Source organism: Euprymna scolopes, chromosome 27 (genome assembly GCF_053919585.1).
Source record: "Euprymna scolopes isolate OS-2025 chromosome 27, ASM5391958v1, whole genome shotgun sequence".
NCBI lineage: Eukaryota > Metazoa > Mollusca > Cephalopoda > Sepiida > Sepiolidae > Euprymna > Euprymna scolopes.
The window spans coordinates 91,044,981-91,059,923 of record NC_136508.1 but is presented as its reverse complement, the minus strand read 5'-3'; the positions used below and the strand labels follow the sequence as shown (position 1 = coordinate 91,059,923).

The 14,943-nt window shown below is 31.1% G+C and overlaps 1 protein-coding gene across 3 annotated transcripts in view; it reads right to left on the bottom strand.

Annotated features, from left to right (window-relative positions):
• The window catches only part of LOC145248976 (uncharacterized), a 54,499-nt gene extending 40,089 nt beyond the window's left edge, over positions 1–14,410 (bottom strand). For 2 of the 3 annotated variants that reach the window (XM_080110791.1, XM_080110792.1), the window contains exon 1: positions 5,257–6,179. Coding sequence is in view for 1 of the 3 variants with exons in the window: in XM_080110790.1 (XP_079966916.1) it covers positions 14,237–14,395 (159 nt within the window). In the remaining 2 variants the exon portion in view is untranslated. Of the gene's footprint in view, positions 1–5,256; positions 6,180–14,236 lie in introns of those variants that run through there. The other variant, XM_080110790.1, reaches the window with a different exon arrangement.
• Between the last annotated feature and the right edge of the window lie 533 nt (positions 14,411–14,943).

Below are 14,943 nucleotides of genomic sequence, written 5' to 3'. Positions count from 1 at the left end.
ATCCTATAGACCAAGCCTTCTCAACGTGTATTCAATTGAAAAATTCGAAGTCCAAACAAGAGGGGATGTAGGTATAGATAGGTGACAATCCTATAGACCAAGCCTTCTCAGATTGTATTCAATTGAAAAATTTCTAAGTGTAAACAAGAGGGGATGTAGGTATAGATAGGTGACAATCCTATAGACCAAGCCTTCTCAACGTGTATTTAATTGAAAAATTCGAAGTCCAAACAAGAGGGGATGTAGGTATAGATAGGTGAGAATCCTATAGACCAAGCCTTCTCAACGTGTATTCAATTGAAAAATTCGAAGTCCAAACAAGAGGGGATGTAGGTATAGATAGGTGAGAATCCTATAGACCAAGCCTTCTCAGATTCTATTCAATTTAAAATTTCTAAGTCCAAACAAGAGGGGATGTAGGTATAGATAGGTGAGAATCCTATAGATCAAGCCTTCTCAGATTGTATTCAATTGAAAAATTCTAAGTCCAAACAAGAGGTGAGAATCCTATAGACCAAGCCTTCTCAGATTGTATTCAATTGAAAAATTTCTTAGTCCAAACAAGAGGGGATGTAAGTATATATAGGTGAGAATCCTATAGACCAAGCCTTCTCAGATTCTATTCAATTGAAAATTTCTAAGTCCAAACAAGAGGTGATGTAGGTATAGATAGGTAAGAATCCTATAGACCAAGCCTTCTCAGATTGTATTCAATTGAAAATTCTAAGTCCAAACAAGAGGGGATGTAGGTATAGATAGGTGAGAATCCTATAGACCAAGCCTTCTCAGATTGTATTCAATTGAAAAATTCTAAGTCCAAACAAGAGGTGAGAATCCTATAGACCAAGCCTTCTCAGATTGTATTCAATTGAAAAATTTCTTAGTCCAAACAAGAGGGGATGTAAGTATATATAGGTGAGAATCCTATAGACCAAGCCTTCTCAGATTCTATTCAATTGAAAAATTTCTAAGTCCAAACAAGAGGTGATGTAGGTATAGATAGGTGAGTATCCTATAGACCAAGCATTCTCAGATTGTATTCAATTGAAAAATTTCTAAGTCCAAACAAGAGGGGATGTAGGTATAGATAGGTGAGAATCCTATAGACCAAGCCTTCTCAACGTGTATTCAATTGAAAAATTCTAAGTCCAAACAAGAGGGGATGTAGGTATAGATCGGTGAGAATCCTATAGACCAAGCCTTCTCAACGTGTATTTAATTGAAAAATTCTAAGTCCAAACAAGAGGGGATGTAGGTATAGATAGGTGACAATCCTATAGACCAAGCCTTCTCAGATTGTATTCAATTGAAAAATTTCTAAGTCCAAACAAGAGGGGATGTAGGTATAGATAGGTGACAATCCTATAGACCAACCCTTCTCAGATTGTATTCAATTGAAAAATTTCTAAGTCCAAACAAGAGGGGATGTAGGTATAGATAGGTGAGAATCCTATAGACCAAGCCTTCTCAGATTGTATTCAATTGAAAAATTCTAAGTCCAAACAAGAGGGGATGTAGGTATAGATAGGTGAGAATCCTATAGACCAACCCTTCTCAGATTGTATTCAATTGAAAAATTTCTAAGTCCAAACAAGAGGGGATGTAAGTATAGATAGGTGAGAATCCTATAGACCAAGCCTTCTCAGATTCTATTCAATTGAAAATTTCTAAGTCCAAACATGAGGTGATGTAGGTATAGATAGGTAAGAATCCTATAGACCAAGCCTTCTCAGATTGTATTCAATTGAAAAATTCTAAGTCCAAACAAGAGGGGATGTAGGTATAGATAGGTGACAATCCTACAGACCAAGCCTTCTCAACGTGTATTCAATTGAAAAATTTCTAAGTCCAAACAATGGGGGATGTAGGTATAGATAGGTGAGAATCCTATAGTCAAAGCCTTCTAAGATTGTATTCAATTGAAAAATTCTAAGTCCAAACAAGAGGGGATGTAGGTATAGATAGGTAAGAATCCTATAGACCAAGCATTCTAAACGTGTATTCAATTGAAAAATTCTAAGTCCAAACAAGAGGGGATGTAGGTATAGATCGGTGAGAATCCTATAGACAAAGCCTTCTCAACGTGTATTCAATTGAAAAATTCGAAGACAAACAAGAGGGGATGTAGGTATAGATAGGTGAGAATCCTATAGACCAAGCATTCTCAGATTCTATTCAATTGAAAAATTTCTAAGTCCAAACAAGAGGGGATGTAGGTATAGATAGGTGAGAATCCTATAGACCAAGCCTTCTCAACGTGTATTCAATTGAAAAATTCTAAGTCCAAACAAGAGGGGATGTAGGTATAGATAGGTGAGAATCCTATAGACCAAGCCTTCTCAACGTGTATTCAATTGAAAAATTCTAAGTCCAAACAAGAGGGGACGTAGGTATAGATAGGTGACAATCCTATAGACCAAGCCTTCTCAGATTCTATTCAATTGAAAATTTCTTAGTCCAAACAAGAGGGGATGTAGGTATAGATAGGTGACAATCCTATAGACCAAGCCTTCTCAACGTGTATTCAATTGAAGAATGCCAAGTCCGAACAAGAGGGGATGTAGGTATAGATAGGTGAGAATCCTATAGACCAAGCCTTCTCAACGTGTATTCAATTGAAAAGTTCTAAGTCCAAACAAGAGGGGATGTAGGTATAGATAGGTTACAATCCTATAGACCAAGCCTTCTCAGATTCTATTCAATTGAAAATTTCTTAGTCCAAACAAGAGGGGATGTAGGTATAGATAGGTGAGAATCCTATAGACCAAGCCTTCTCAACGTGTATTCAATTGAAAAATTCTAAGTCCAAACAAGAGGGGATGTAGGTATAGATAGGTGAGAATCCTATAGACCAAGCCTTCTCAACGTGTATTCAATTGAAAAATTCGAAGTCCAAACAAGAGGGGATGTAGGTATAGATAGGTGACAATCCTATAGACCAAGCCTTCTCAGATTGTATTCAATTGAAAAATTTCTAAGTCCAAACAAGAGGGGATGTAGGTATAGATAGGTGACAATCCTATAGACCAAGCCTTCTCAACGTGTATTCAATTGAAAAATTCCAAGTCCGAACAAGAGGGGATGTAGGTATAGATAGGTGAGAATCCTATAGACCAAGCATTCTCAACGTGTATTCAATTGAAAAATTCTAAGTCCAAACAAGAGGGGATGTAGGTATAGATAGGTGAGAATCCTATAGACCAAGCATTCTCAGATTCTATTCAATTGAAAAATTTCTAAGTCCAAACAAGAGGGGATGTAGGTATAGATAGGTGAGAATCCTATAGACCAAGCCTTCTCAACGTGTATTCAATTGAAAAATTCTAAGTCCAAACAAGAGGGGATGTAGGTATAGATCGGTGAGAATCCTATAGACCAAGCCTTCTCAACGTGTATTCAATTGAAAAATTCTAAGTCCAAACAAGAGGGGATGTAGGTATAGATAGGTGACAATCCTATAGACCAAGCCTTCTCAGATTCTATTCAATTGAAAATTTCTAAGTCCAAACAAGAGGGGATGTAGATATAGATAGGTGAGAATCCTATAGACCAAGCCTTCTCAACGTGTATTCAATTGAAAAATTCTAAGTCCAAACAAGAGGGGATGTAGGTATAGATAGGTGAGAATCCTATAGACCAAGCCTTCTCAACGTGTATTCAATTGAAAAATTCTAAGTCCAAACAAGAGGGGATGTAGGTATAGATAGGTGACAATCCTATAGACCAAGCCTTCTCAGATTGTATTCAATTGAAAAATTTCTAAGTCCAAACAAGAGGGGATGTAGGTATAGATAGGTGACAATCCTATAGACCAAGCCTTCTCAACGTGTATTCAATTGAAAAATTCCAAGTCCGAACAAGAGGGGATGTAGGTATAGATAGGTGAGAATCCTATAGACCAAGCATTCTCAACGTGTATTCAATTGAAAAATTCTAAGTCCAAACAAGAGGGGATGTAGGTATAGATAGGTAAGAATCCTATAGACCAAGCATTCTCAACGTGTATTCAATTGAAAAATTCTAAGTCCAAACAAGAGGGGATGTAGGTATAGATAGGTGAGAATCCTATAGACCAAGCCTTCTCAGATTGTATTCAATTGAAAAATTCTAAGTCCAAACAAGAGGGGATGTAGGTATAGATAGGTGAGAATCCTATAGACCATTCCTTCTCAACGTGTATTCAATTGAAAAAATTCTAAGTCCAAACAAGAGGGGATGTAGGTATAGATAGGTTACAATCCTATAGACCAAGCCTTCTCAGATTGTATTCAATTGAAAAATTTCTAAGTCCAAACAAGAGGGGATGTAGGTATAGATAGGTGACAATCCTATAGACCAAGCCTTCTCACATTGTATTCAATTGAAAAAATTCTAAGTCCAAACAAGAGGGGATGTAGGTATAGATAGGTGACAATCCTATAGACCAAGCCTTCTCAGATTGTATTCAATTGAAAAATTCTAAGTCCAAACAAGAGGGGATGTAGGTATAGATAGGTGAGAATCCTATAGACCATGCCTTCTCAACGTGTATTCAATCGAAAAATTTCTAAGTCCAAACAAGAGGGGATGTAGGTATATGTAGATGAGAATCTTACAGAACAAGGCAAGTCAACGTGTATTCAATTGAAAATTTCTAAGTCCAAACAGGGGTGGACGTAGGTATAGGTAAATGAGGAGCTACTAGACCAACACATGTCAAGTAGTATTCAATTGAAATTTATAAGTTCAAAACAGTGTAAGTAAGTGTCTGGAAGTGCCCGATCGACGCCTACTGCCATGTTGGGTGCATGTAGGCGTAGCAAAATGCCTTCTAATCTGCTACGCACATCGGGACTTAGTTTTTTTTCTGTCCTTTCTCTGCACCGTGTAGGTTGGCGTCTGGATGTGCCTCATCGACGCCTACTGTTACCTGGGATAGCAAGACGGGGAATAGGGATAAAGAATAAGAAAAGGGAGATAGACAGATCTAGATAAATACAGAGGTATAAAGAGAGGCAGGCAAGGGAGATACATTTCATGATTCAACTTATATGCTAATAAGAAATAGTTGGTGTATCAGGAACACAAGCATTGTTTTTACTGGTTAATTTTACATCAGAATACACTTGTAGATTTTATGTAGCTTTTTTTCTATAGGGAACATGCAAATAGCACACATAACATCTAGACATATAAATATATACATAAAACAATTATAGTTATGAGATATATCTGAACTAATCCAAAAAGACAATAATGATGAATATCATCACTTACCTTGGAAAATTATCCAGGCTGTATGCCTACTCACATTCCATCAAACACCAGGAAATCATGAGCCATTGCTTGGTTGATTTTTTTTATTTTTTTTATTTTTATTTTTTTCATACACATTTGTAATTGTGTCTTGCTTTATCAAGTATTTTTGTAGTTAATCTGTGGTGTTGGGAGAGGTGTTAACATGAATCAATTTTGCTTAACATTTTTGATTATGTATATTTTTTCAGTTTACAGAGTCATTGCAGTACCAAGTCTGACACTGTAATTGCTTGAAAAGTATTGCATTGGGAAGGATTCTTTTTTCTTTCTTTTTTTTTTTTTTGAGGTGTGCAGGAATTTCAGTAGGGGAAGTTTCTACTGATTTCAGATTCCAAGACAGCAAAGTTGTATTTTATTGTTTGTGCATTCTTTTATCAAGTTTTTACAGATGTTTTTGTGTTATGAAAGTGAAAATGAATGAGTTGCAAAGACATTTACATTTTTGAATTCTTTTTTTAATTCTTCATCTTTTTTGTTTTAATGTCCCAAGAGTGAACCAAGACGGATGAGTCTTATTCAGCAAAGTGGAAAAAAACAGGTTACCTTTGGTTGTCCTCAATGGATTTGTCCATAGTATAATGTGTCCAAGTTATTGCCCTAATAAAGTGAGAACCATACCCCAAAACTAATGCAGAACTCTACTTACGTATTGCACAGCTACAAGAGTTAACTCGTCTAGGATAAGTGCCATATAAGTTTGCAGAAGTCACTATATAGCTCTATTTATTAACTCATATGAACTTAAATTGCTGAACATGTCTCAAAAATTTTCTACAGAGGTCTACTTAGAAATGAGCACTCTCAAAGACAATTTATCTAACATAATTTTGAAATATGTTTTATAAAGTTACCATAGAGCTCTCAAATATATTAGGCACTTAAATAAGAAACTTGTTTTAAATACTTGTCATATATATATATATATATATATATATATATATATATATATATATATATATATTAAACACTTACAGTATATCTATACTTACATATTGACATTTAGGTTTTCAAAACATACTGCAGAGCTCTTCATGTTTTCTGAATTTTATTCTTTCGTCTACTAATGTATTGAGCACTCTTAAGTATATTCGTGTAGCTGAATTGCCATACATGTTTTTTGAAAGTCTATATTTAGCTCTACTAATGTATTGAACTCTGTCAAAATAAATTTATGCAGTTGAAATGCCATATCTGTTTCTCAAATGTTTTATTTAGCTCTACTAATATATTGAGCACTCTGGAAGTAGATTTGTCTAAAATAATTGCCAAAATGTTTCCAACTCTTACTACAAAGCTCTATAAATGAATTGAGCACTCTTAAAGTAAAATCGTCTTGTATAATTAAACAAAGCAATTTTTAAATTTACTACACAGCTATATAAAACTATGGAGCACATGCAAGAATCATTGGTAAATATATAAATCACATAATTATTAGAAGTTATTTTTTTAATTGAAATACATATATATATATATATATATATATAATCTATATATATATATATATTCAAGGGAGACAATTTGTATATAGATCACATAATTATTAGAAGTTTTTTTTATTGAAATAAATAAACATATATATATATATATATATATATATATTCAAGGGAGACAATTTGATATAGATCATATAATAATTAGAAGTTATTTTTATTAATTGAAATATATATATATATATATATATATATATATATTTATTTCAATTCAATCAATGAGACATAGAGCAATAAAGTCATGTTATTTAGATTTTTACTTAATAATAACACTTTAAAATAGTGCTCAAAACTAGACAGAGCTGATATTATAAAACGTTTATTTTATTACAGGATAAGTAAACATTAAGATTAAACTAGAGTTATATAAGAGTGCTCAATTAGACATAGAGCAATAAAGACATTTTATTTAGATTTGTACTTAATAATTACACTTTAAATAGTATTAAAAACTAGACAGAGCTAATATTATAAAACATTTATTTTATTACAGGATAAGAAAACATTAAGATTTAACCAGAGTTATATAAGAGTGCTCAATAAGACATAGAGCAATAAAGACATTTTATTTAGATTTTTATTTAATAATTACACTTTAAATAGTGCTAAAAAAAGGGAGACAATTTGTATATAGATCATATAATTATCAGAAGTTATTTTTTTTATTGAAATAAGTAAATATATGTGTATATATATATATATATATATATATGCAAGGGAGAACATTTGTATATAGATCAGATAATTATTAGAATTTCTTTTTTTACTGAAATATATATATATATATATATATATATATATATATATATATATATTCAATTTTTATTTATGTAATTTTATTACAGGATAAATAAATATATAGAATTTACCAGAGTCATATAAGAGTGCTCAATGAGTCCTAGAGCAATAAAGACAATTCATTTAGGTTTGTACTTAATAAATACACTTTAAATAGTGTTCAAAACTAGACACAGCTGATATTATAAAACGTTTATTTTATTACAGGAAAAATAAACATTAAGATTTAACTAGAGTTATATAAGAGTGCTCAATTAGACGTAGAGCAATAAAGACATTTTATTTAGATTTGTACTTAATAAATACACTTTAAATAGTGTTCAAAACTAGACAGAGCTGATATTATAAAACGTTTATTTTATTACAGGATAAGTAAACATTAAGATTAAACTAGAGTTAAACAGGGGTGCTCAATTAGACATAGAGCAATAAAGACATTTTATTTAGATTTGTACTTAATAATTACACTTTATATAGTGCTAAGAAAAAGGGAGACAATTTGTATATAGATCACATAATTATTAGAAGTAATTTTTTTAATTGAAATATATATATATATATATATATATATATATATATATTCAAGGGAGACAATTATTTAAATAGATCACATAATTATTAGACCTTATTTTTTTATTGAAATAAATATATACATATATATATATATATATATATATAAATATATATATATAATATATATATGTATATATATATATTCAAGGGAGACAATTTATATATAGATCACATAATTATTAGAAGTTATTTTTTTTAATAAATATATATATATAAATATATATATAATATATATATATATTTTATATATATATATAATCTATGTATATATGTTCAAGGGAGACAATTTGTATATAGATCACATAATTATTAGAAGTTATTTTTTTTTATTGAAATATATATATATATAAATATATATATATATAAAATATATATTTATATATATATATATATATATAATATATATATATATTCAAGGGAGACAATTAATACATAGATCACCTAATTATTAGAAGTTTTTTTTTTATTGAAATAAATATATATATAATCTATATATATATTCAAGGGAGACAATTTGTATATATATCACATAATTATTAAAAGTATTTTTTTTAATTGAAATATATATATATATATTCAAATTTTATATGTATTTTCTTTTATTACAGGTAAATAAACATTAAGATTCAACTAGTTATATAAGAGTGCTCAATGAGACATAGAGCAATAAAGACATTTTATTTAGGTTTGTACTTAATAAATACCCTTTAAATAGTGTTCAAAACTAGACAGAGCTGATATTATAAAACGTTTATTTTACTACAGGAAAATAAACATTAAAATTTAACTAGAGTTATATAAGAGTGCTCAATTAGACATAGAGCAATAAAGACATTTTATGTAGATTTGTACTTAATAATTACACTTTAAATAGTGCTGAAAAAAGGGAGACAATTTGTATATAGATCACATAATTATTAGAAGTTATTTTTTAGTTGAAATATATATATATATATATATATATATATTACAGGGGGACAATTTGTAAATAGATCACATAATTATTAGACCTTATTTTTTTATTGAAATAAATATATATATATATATATATATATATATTCAAGGGAGACAATTTTAATATAGATCACATAATTATTAGAAGTTATTTTTTTTTAATATATATATATATATATATATATATATATAAATATATATATTTTATATATATATAATCTATATATGTTCAAGGGAGACAATTGTTATATAGATGACATAATTATTAGAAGTTATTCTTTTTATTGAAATATATATATATGTATATATATATATATATATATATATTGACATTTTAGATTTTTCATTGAGAATCATAACATTTAGAATAAAATTATTAAAATTTATATTACATTATGTCATATTCACACAAGAATACCAAAAATATTGTGGTTATCTAAATTGACGTATACATTTTTTTAACTTATTACCTTGCTCTACTGATGTATTGAGCACTCTACATATAAGTCCTGTCATTTGAATTTCTGTGTGTATATTTTAAATATTTACAGTTAGCTCTAAGTCTTACCATCAAATTGCCATACATATTTCCAAAAATTTAACAACTATCTCTACTAATTCATTAATCATTGTATATATTTATCTTTCTGTCTCTCATTATTTATCTATCTATCTATCTATCTATAGAATTGAATATGTCTGTCTGTGTGTACATTTCTGTCAATTTTAGTCTACATATTCCAAATTTTGATAAAAAGGGTACTGAGATTTTGGAAAATCTATGTGATTGGTACTTGGACAGAAATTTGGCGATTGAGGGGTCAAACTTCAATGATTTGGCCTTTTAGAACCCTACAAATCTCCTCCGACAATTATGGGTCTAAACACTTGAAATTTTACATATAGTTTCCTTGGACATGAATCTAACTTAATATCTCCATTGGAGCCCAAAACAATAAATTTTAAGGGTTCATAATAGGGGTCAAGTTTTAAAAAATTAACCGTTTCTCTGCTTTTTTTTTTGGTTGGGGAGGGGGGCAGCATACACCGCTAAACACCGGGGCTACGCCAGTAACCCATGCTAGTATAATATATATATATTATATATATATATATATATATATATATATATATATATATATATAAATATATTTATTTCAATTAAAAAAAATAATTCTAATAATTATCTGATCTATATACAAATTGTCTCCCTTGAATATATATATTTATTTATTTCAATTAAAAAAAATAATTCTAATAATTATGTGATCTTTATACAAATTGTCTCCCTTGAATATATATATATATATATATTCAAGGAAGACTATGTGAATATAGATAACAATTATTAGAAGTTATTATTTTAATTGAAATAAATAAATATATATATATATATATATATATATATATTTGAATTAAAAAATAACTTCAAATAATTATATGATATATATACAAATTGTCTCCCTTGAATATATATATATTTCAGTTAAAAAAATAACTTCTAATTATTATGTGATCTATATACCAATGGTCTCCCTTGAATATGTATATATATATATATATATATATATATATTCAAGGGAGACAATTTGTATATAGATTACATAATTATTAGAATTTATTTTTTTTATGCTTAATTGAACTTTAATGCTTAGTTTTTCCATCAATTGTTTGACTTGGGTAATTGTTTTTAATGTATATTTGAAAAAAATCTATGTGCTAGTTGAGATAAGAAATAAAGAAAATTCTTACCTGTTACTTCCCAGGTGTTATCTCCACTTTTTCTCTTTTCTGCTTCTTGCTGAAACTCATGGCAATTTCAGGTTTGTTTGTGTTCTTTGTTACATATATATAATTTTTACTGTGATGATTTTTTTCCTTTTAATAATTTAAAAACTTCTTTCTTTTAATAATTTAAAAACTTTTTTTTAATGATATATTTAACTTTCTGGCTATAATCAAACACCCATGTACTACTTTTTTATTTTTTTTGTAGTTGCATAAGTTAGCTGATGAGAAGAAATACAAGCAGAACTGCATTCATTTAAATAAAGCTAATAGTTTAGAATTTGATTGTACCCAGATGTGCATGTACACAAAGAAAGAAACACTTACTTGAGGACTTCTGTAACTACAGGAAACATGTGGCAGCTAGGATAGGTGATGCTGCTGGATTCAGTTGTTTTTTCCAATGCACATAATTCTAACAATAGCTGATAGTAGAATTCCACCATGATCAAGGGGAGTACCTGAAATTACAAAAATATACACACAGAAGGAAAGAAAAAGAATACTTACTCTACTTCTATGACAATGATTGCTGCCAAGACTTCGAGATGCTAATGTTGGAAGAAACAGATAGACATACATCATACGCAGTTTGATTGTACCCCGATGTGCTTGAACGCAAAGAAAGAAATACTTGATTCAAAGTGCACAAGACATGTGGCAGACAGGAACGGTGATGCTGCTAGGTTTCATTGCTTGTTCCAATCTATAAAAAAGAGATGATATTTATAGTGTTGATAATCTACTGCTGTGTGAAAGCTGGAACAATGGAAACAGTTAAATTAAATTATCAAATCACAAAGACTGAAATCGAAATAAAAAGAAGAAAGGGTGATACTATACTCATCTTCCTGTCGGTGCAGACCACTTGCTGGTGACTGTTCGTTCGCCATTAAACTGGAAAGTAAAATAAAAAAAAGAAAAAAAAAAAAGAGGTTCCACCGGAGAAAGCTCTCGTCTGGGCAGCGAGCGAGGTGATGAACTCCCGAAAGGAGGGGCACTATATAAAAACAAGCTTTGCTGCGAACATCTCCTAAAAAGCGGTTTCTACTCAGAATAACAGGCGGAGCAGAAAACAGAGGTGTTCTCTCTACCCAACAGGATTCGTAAAGAGACCACTAGTTTGTGTTCATAAGATGGCGATGATCGCTCACAAAACTGGCATTCCTACTATCATATCGGAGGACCGTCATATATAATTGCACTACCATTTCGTATTGGAGGACGGTCATATATAATTGCACTACCATACCGTTTCGGAGTTCCTAGACAGTAGGAATAATAAAAGCGGCCTTAAAGCGGCTTGTGAGCACACAATCTAGTCGAACTCTAGTCGTCCTTAGTCGAGTCGAGGCAAGCCTGCATTACATAGTAACACGAGCACGTGTCGCCTGCTTAGAGGGTAGCCCCCTTCGGGAGATTCGAAAGCGCACCTCACAGCGGAAGAGCTTCGGAACCAATCGGACCGTACCCAGACTTGCAGCTATTTGTTAACTTGGAAGTGGAGTCAACACCCCGACACTGAGAAAAGAGCTTTCCAAAAGCTCAAAACCAGTTGCATGCAAAGTCGGGGAAACTGGGAGCAGGCTGGGGAGAACACGGGGCCTTGCAGGGAGGCCCATTTTTCTCTTGCGTTCGGTTTACATCTTTCGGGTATTGTTCTCCTTTCAGCCTGCCCCCATCACGCCTTTTTGCTCGCCACATGCAAGCGTATAAAAAGACGACCAGATGACGGACGCAACAAACTAATGCCGACATTTTCTGGATTTTTTTTTTTTTTTTTTTTTTTTGCCAGAGCCCATTTAGCCGTGTAGCTGTTAAACTACAACGTTACACCCCCCTACCACGGTGAGGATAGGGTTGGACTTTAGGGGGGAAAATACACATCCAGTATTTTATCCAATAAAAGAACGGTTTATAAACTGCACAATTGTCACGGTAATTCTACAGTTTATGGACCGCCCTTAAATAATATTATATACATTATTTAATTTGTTAGATGAAAATCTAACAAATTAAATAAAAAGACGTTAATTTAGATTTAAATTTAAAATATTTTTTCCAAGAACAGCACGGTTTATAAACTGCACAATTGTCACGGTAATTCTATAGTCTATTGACCACCCTTAAATAATATTATATGTATGCTTTCATCTAACAAATTTAAAAAAAAGACGTTAATTTAGATTTAAATTTTAATATTTTTTTCCAAGAACAGCACGGTATATAAACTGCACAATTGTCACGGTAATTCTATAGTTTATTGACCGCCCTTAAATAATATTATATGTATGCTTTCACCTAACAAATTAAAAAAAAAGACGTTAATTTAGATTTAAATTTTAATATTTTTTCCAGCAAAAGCACGGTTTATAAACTGCACAATTGTCACGGTAATTCTATAGTTTATTGACCGCCCTTAAATAATATTATATGTATGCTTTCACCTAACAAATAAAAAAAAAGACGTTAATTTAGATTTAAATTTTAATATTTTTTCCAGCAAAAGCACGGTTTATAAACTGCACAATTGTCACGGTAATTCTATAGTTTATTGACCGCCCTTATATATTATATGTATGCTTTCATCTAACAAATTAAAAAAAAGACGTTAATTTAGATTTAAATTTTAATATTTTTTTCCAAGAACAGCACGGTTTATAAACTGCACAATTGTCACGGTAATTCTATAGTTTATTGACCACCCTTAAATAATATTATATGTATGCTTTCATCTAACAAATTTTAAAAAAAAGACGTTAATTTAGATTTAAATTTTAAATATTTTTTCCAAGAACAGCACGGTTTATAAACTGCACAATTGTCACGGTAATTCTATAGTTTATTGACCGCCCTTAAATAATATTATATGTATGCTTTCATCTAACAAATTAAATTAAAATACGTTAATTTTAGATTTAAATTAAAAATATTTTTTCCAGCAAAAGCACGGTTTATAAACTGCACAATTGTCACTGTGATTGTACAGTTTTTGGACCACCCTTAAATAATATTATATGTATGCTTTCACCTAACAAATTAAAAAAAAGACGTTAATTTAGATTAAAATTAAAAATATTTTTTTCAAGAACAGCACGGTCTATAAACTGCACAATTGTCACGGTAATATTTGTTGGCTGGCTTTCTAACAGTATAATAAAATATAAAAAGACGTTAAACGTTAAAATCGTGTAAACTACACGTGTCGAAATTTGAAAAGAAATTCGACGTGTTTATGAACTGTGCTCATACTAACAACGTTCATTGAACACTTGTGCAGTTTACACAACTGAAATAAATGCGTCATCTACTTTGAAATGAGAAGAAATAACCTTATTTTTTTTGACATCAGAGAAGTAGACAGAGGAGCGGCAGGGCGGCGGCTTAGCTGGGTCGACTGGCTGGTCATCTATTCTTACGGAACTCATCTCGCTGCCAGGGTCCAAACTGAATTTACAGCCCGTTTTCGGGCTCTTTTTATATTTCACCATCGGCGTGAAAACCGTTAACTTTTTCCGGGAAAAATCGAACAATTCGCAGTAGACGTTACAACCTTTTTACCTTTTATGGAGTTTGTGTTACCTAGCTGCCTTTTCATTGGTTGATTTAAACTTGTTTAGTTGAAGAGTGAATGTGGCGTGATATGCGCGCACGCACGCACGCACACACAGAGTAATACTTTGTGTTTGTGTGTGTTGGTGTCTTTATGCGAGTGTGTGTGTGTGTATGTGTTTATGTGAGTGTGTGTGCTGAGTTAAATTTGTTTAGTTTGAAGAGTGAACGTGGGCGTGTGTGTGTGTGTTTATGCAAGTGTGTGTGTATGTGGGTGTGTGCGTCGTTGAGAGAGAAAGAGAGAAAGGTTAGCACCCGGAAATTTAAAAAGTTATAAGAAGTTAAAAAAATAATATATATATATATATAAACTTAGTAGCAGGGGCACGGTGAAGCCAGAGAGAGAGAGAGAGAGAGAGAGAGAGAGAGAGAAAGAGAGAGGGGAAAGGAGAGAGAGAGAGAGAGAGAGAGAGGGTAACAGCATACG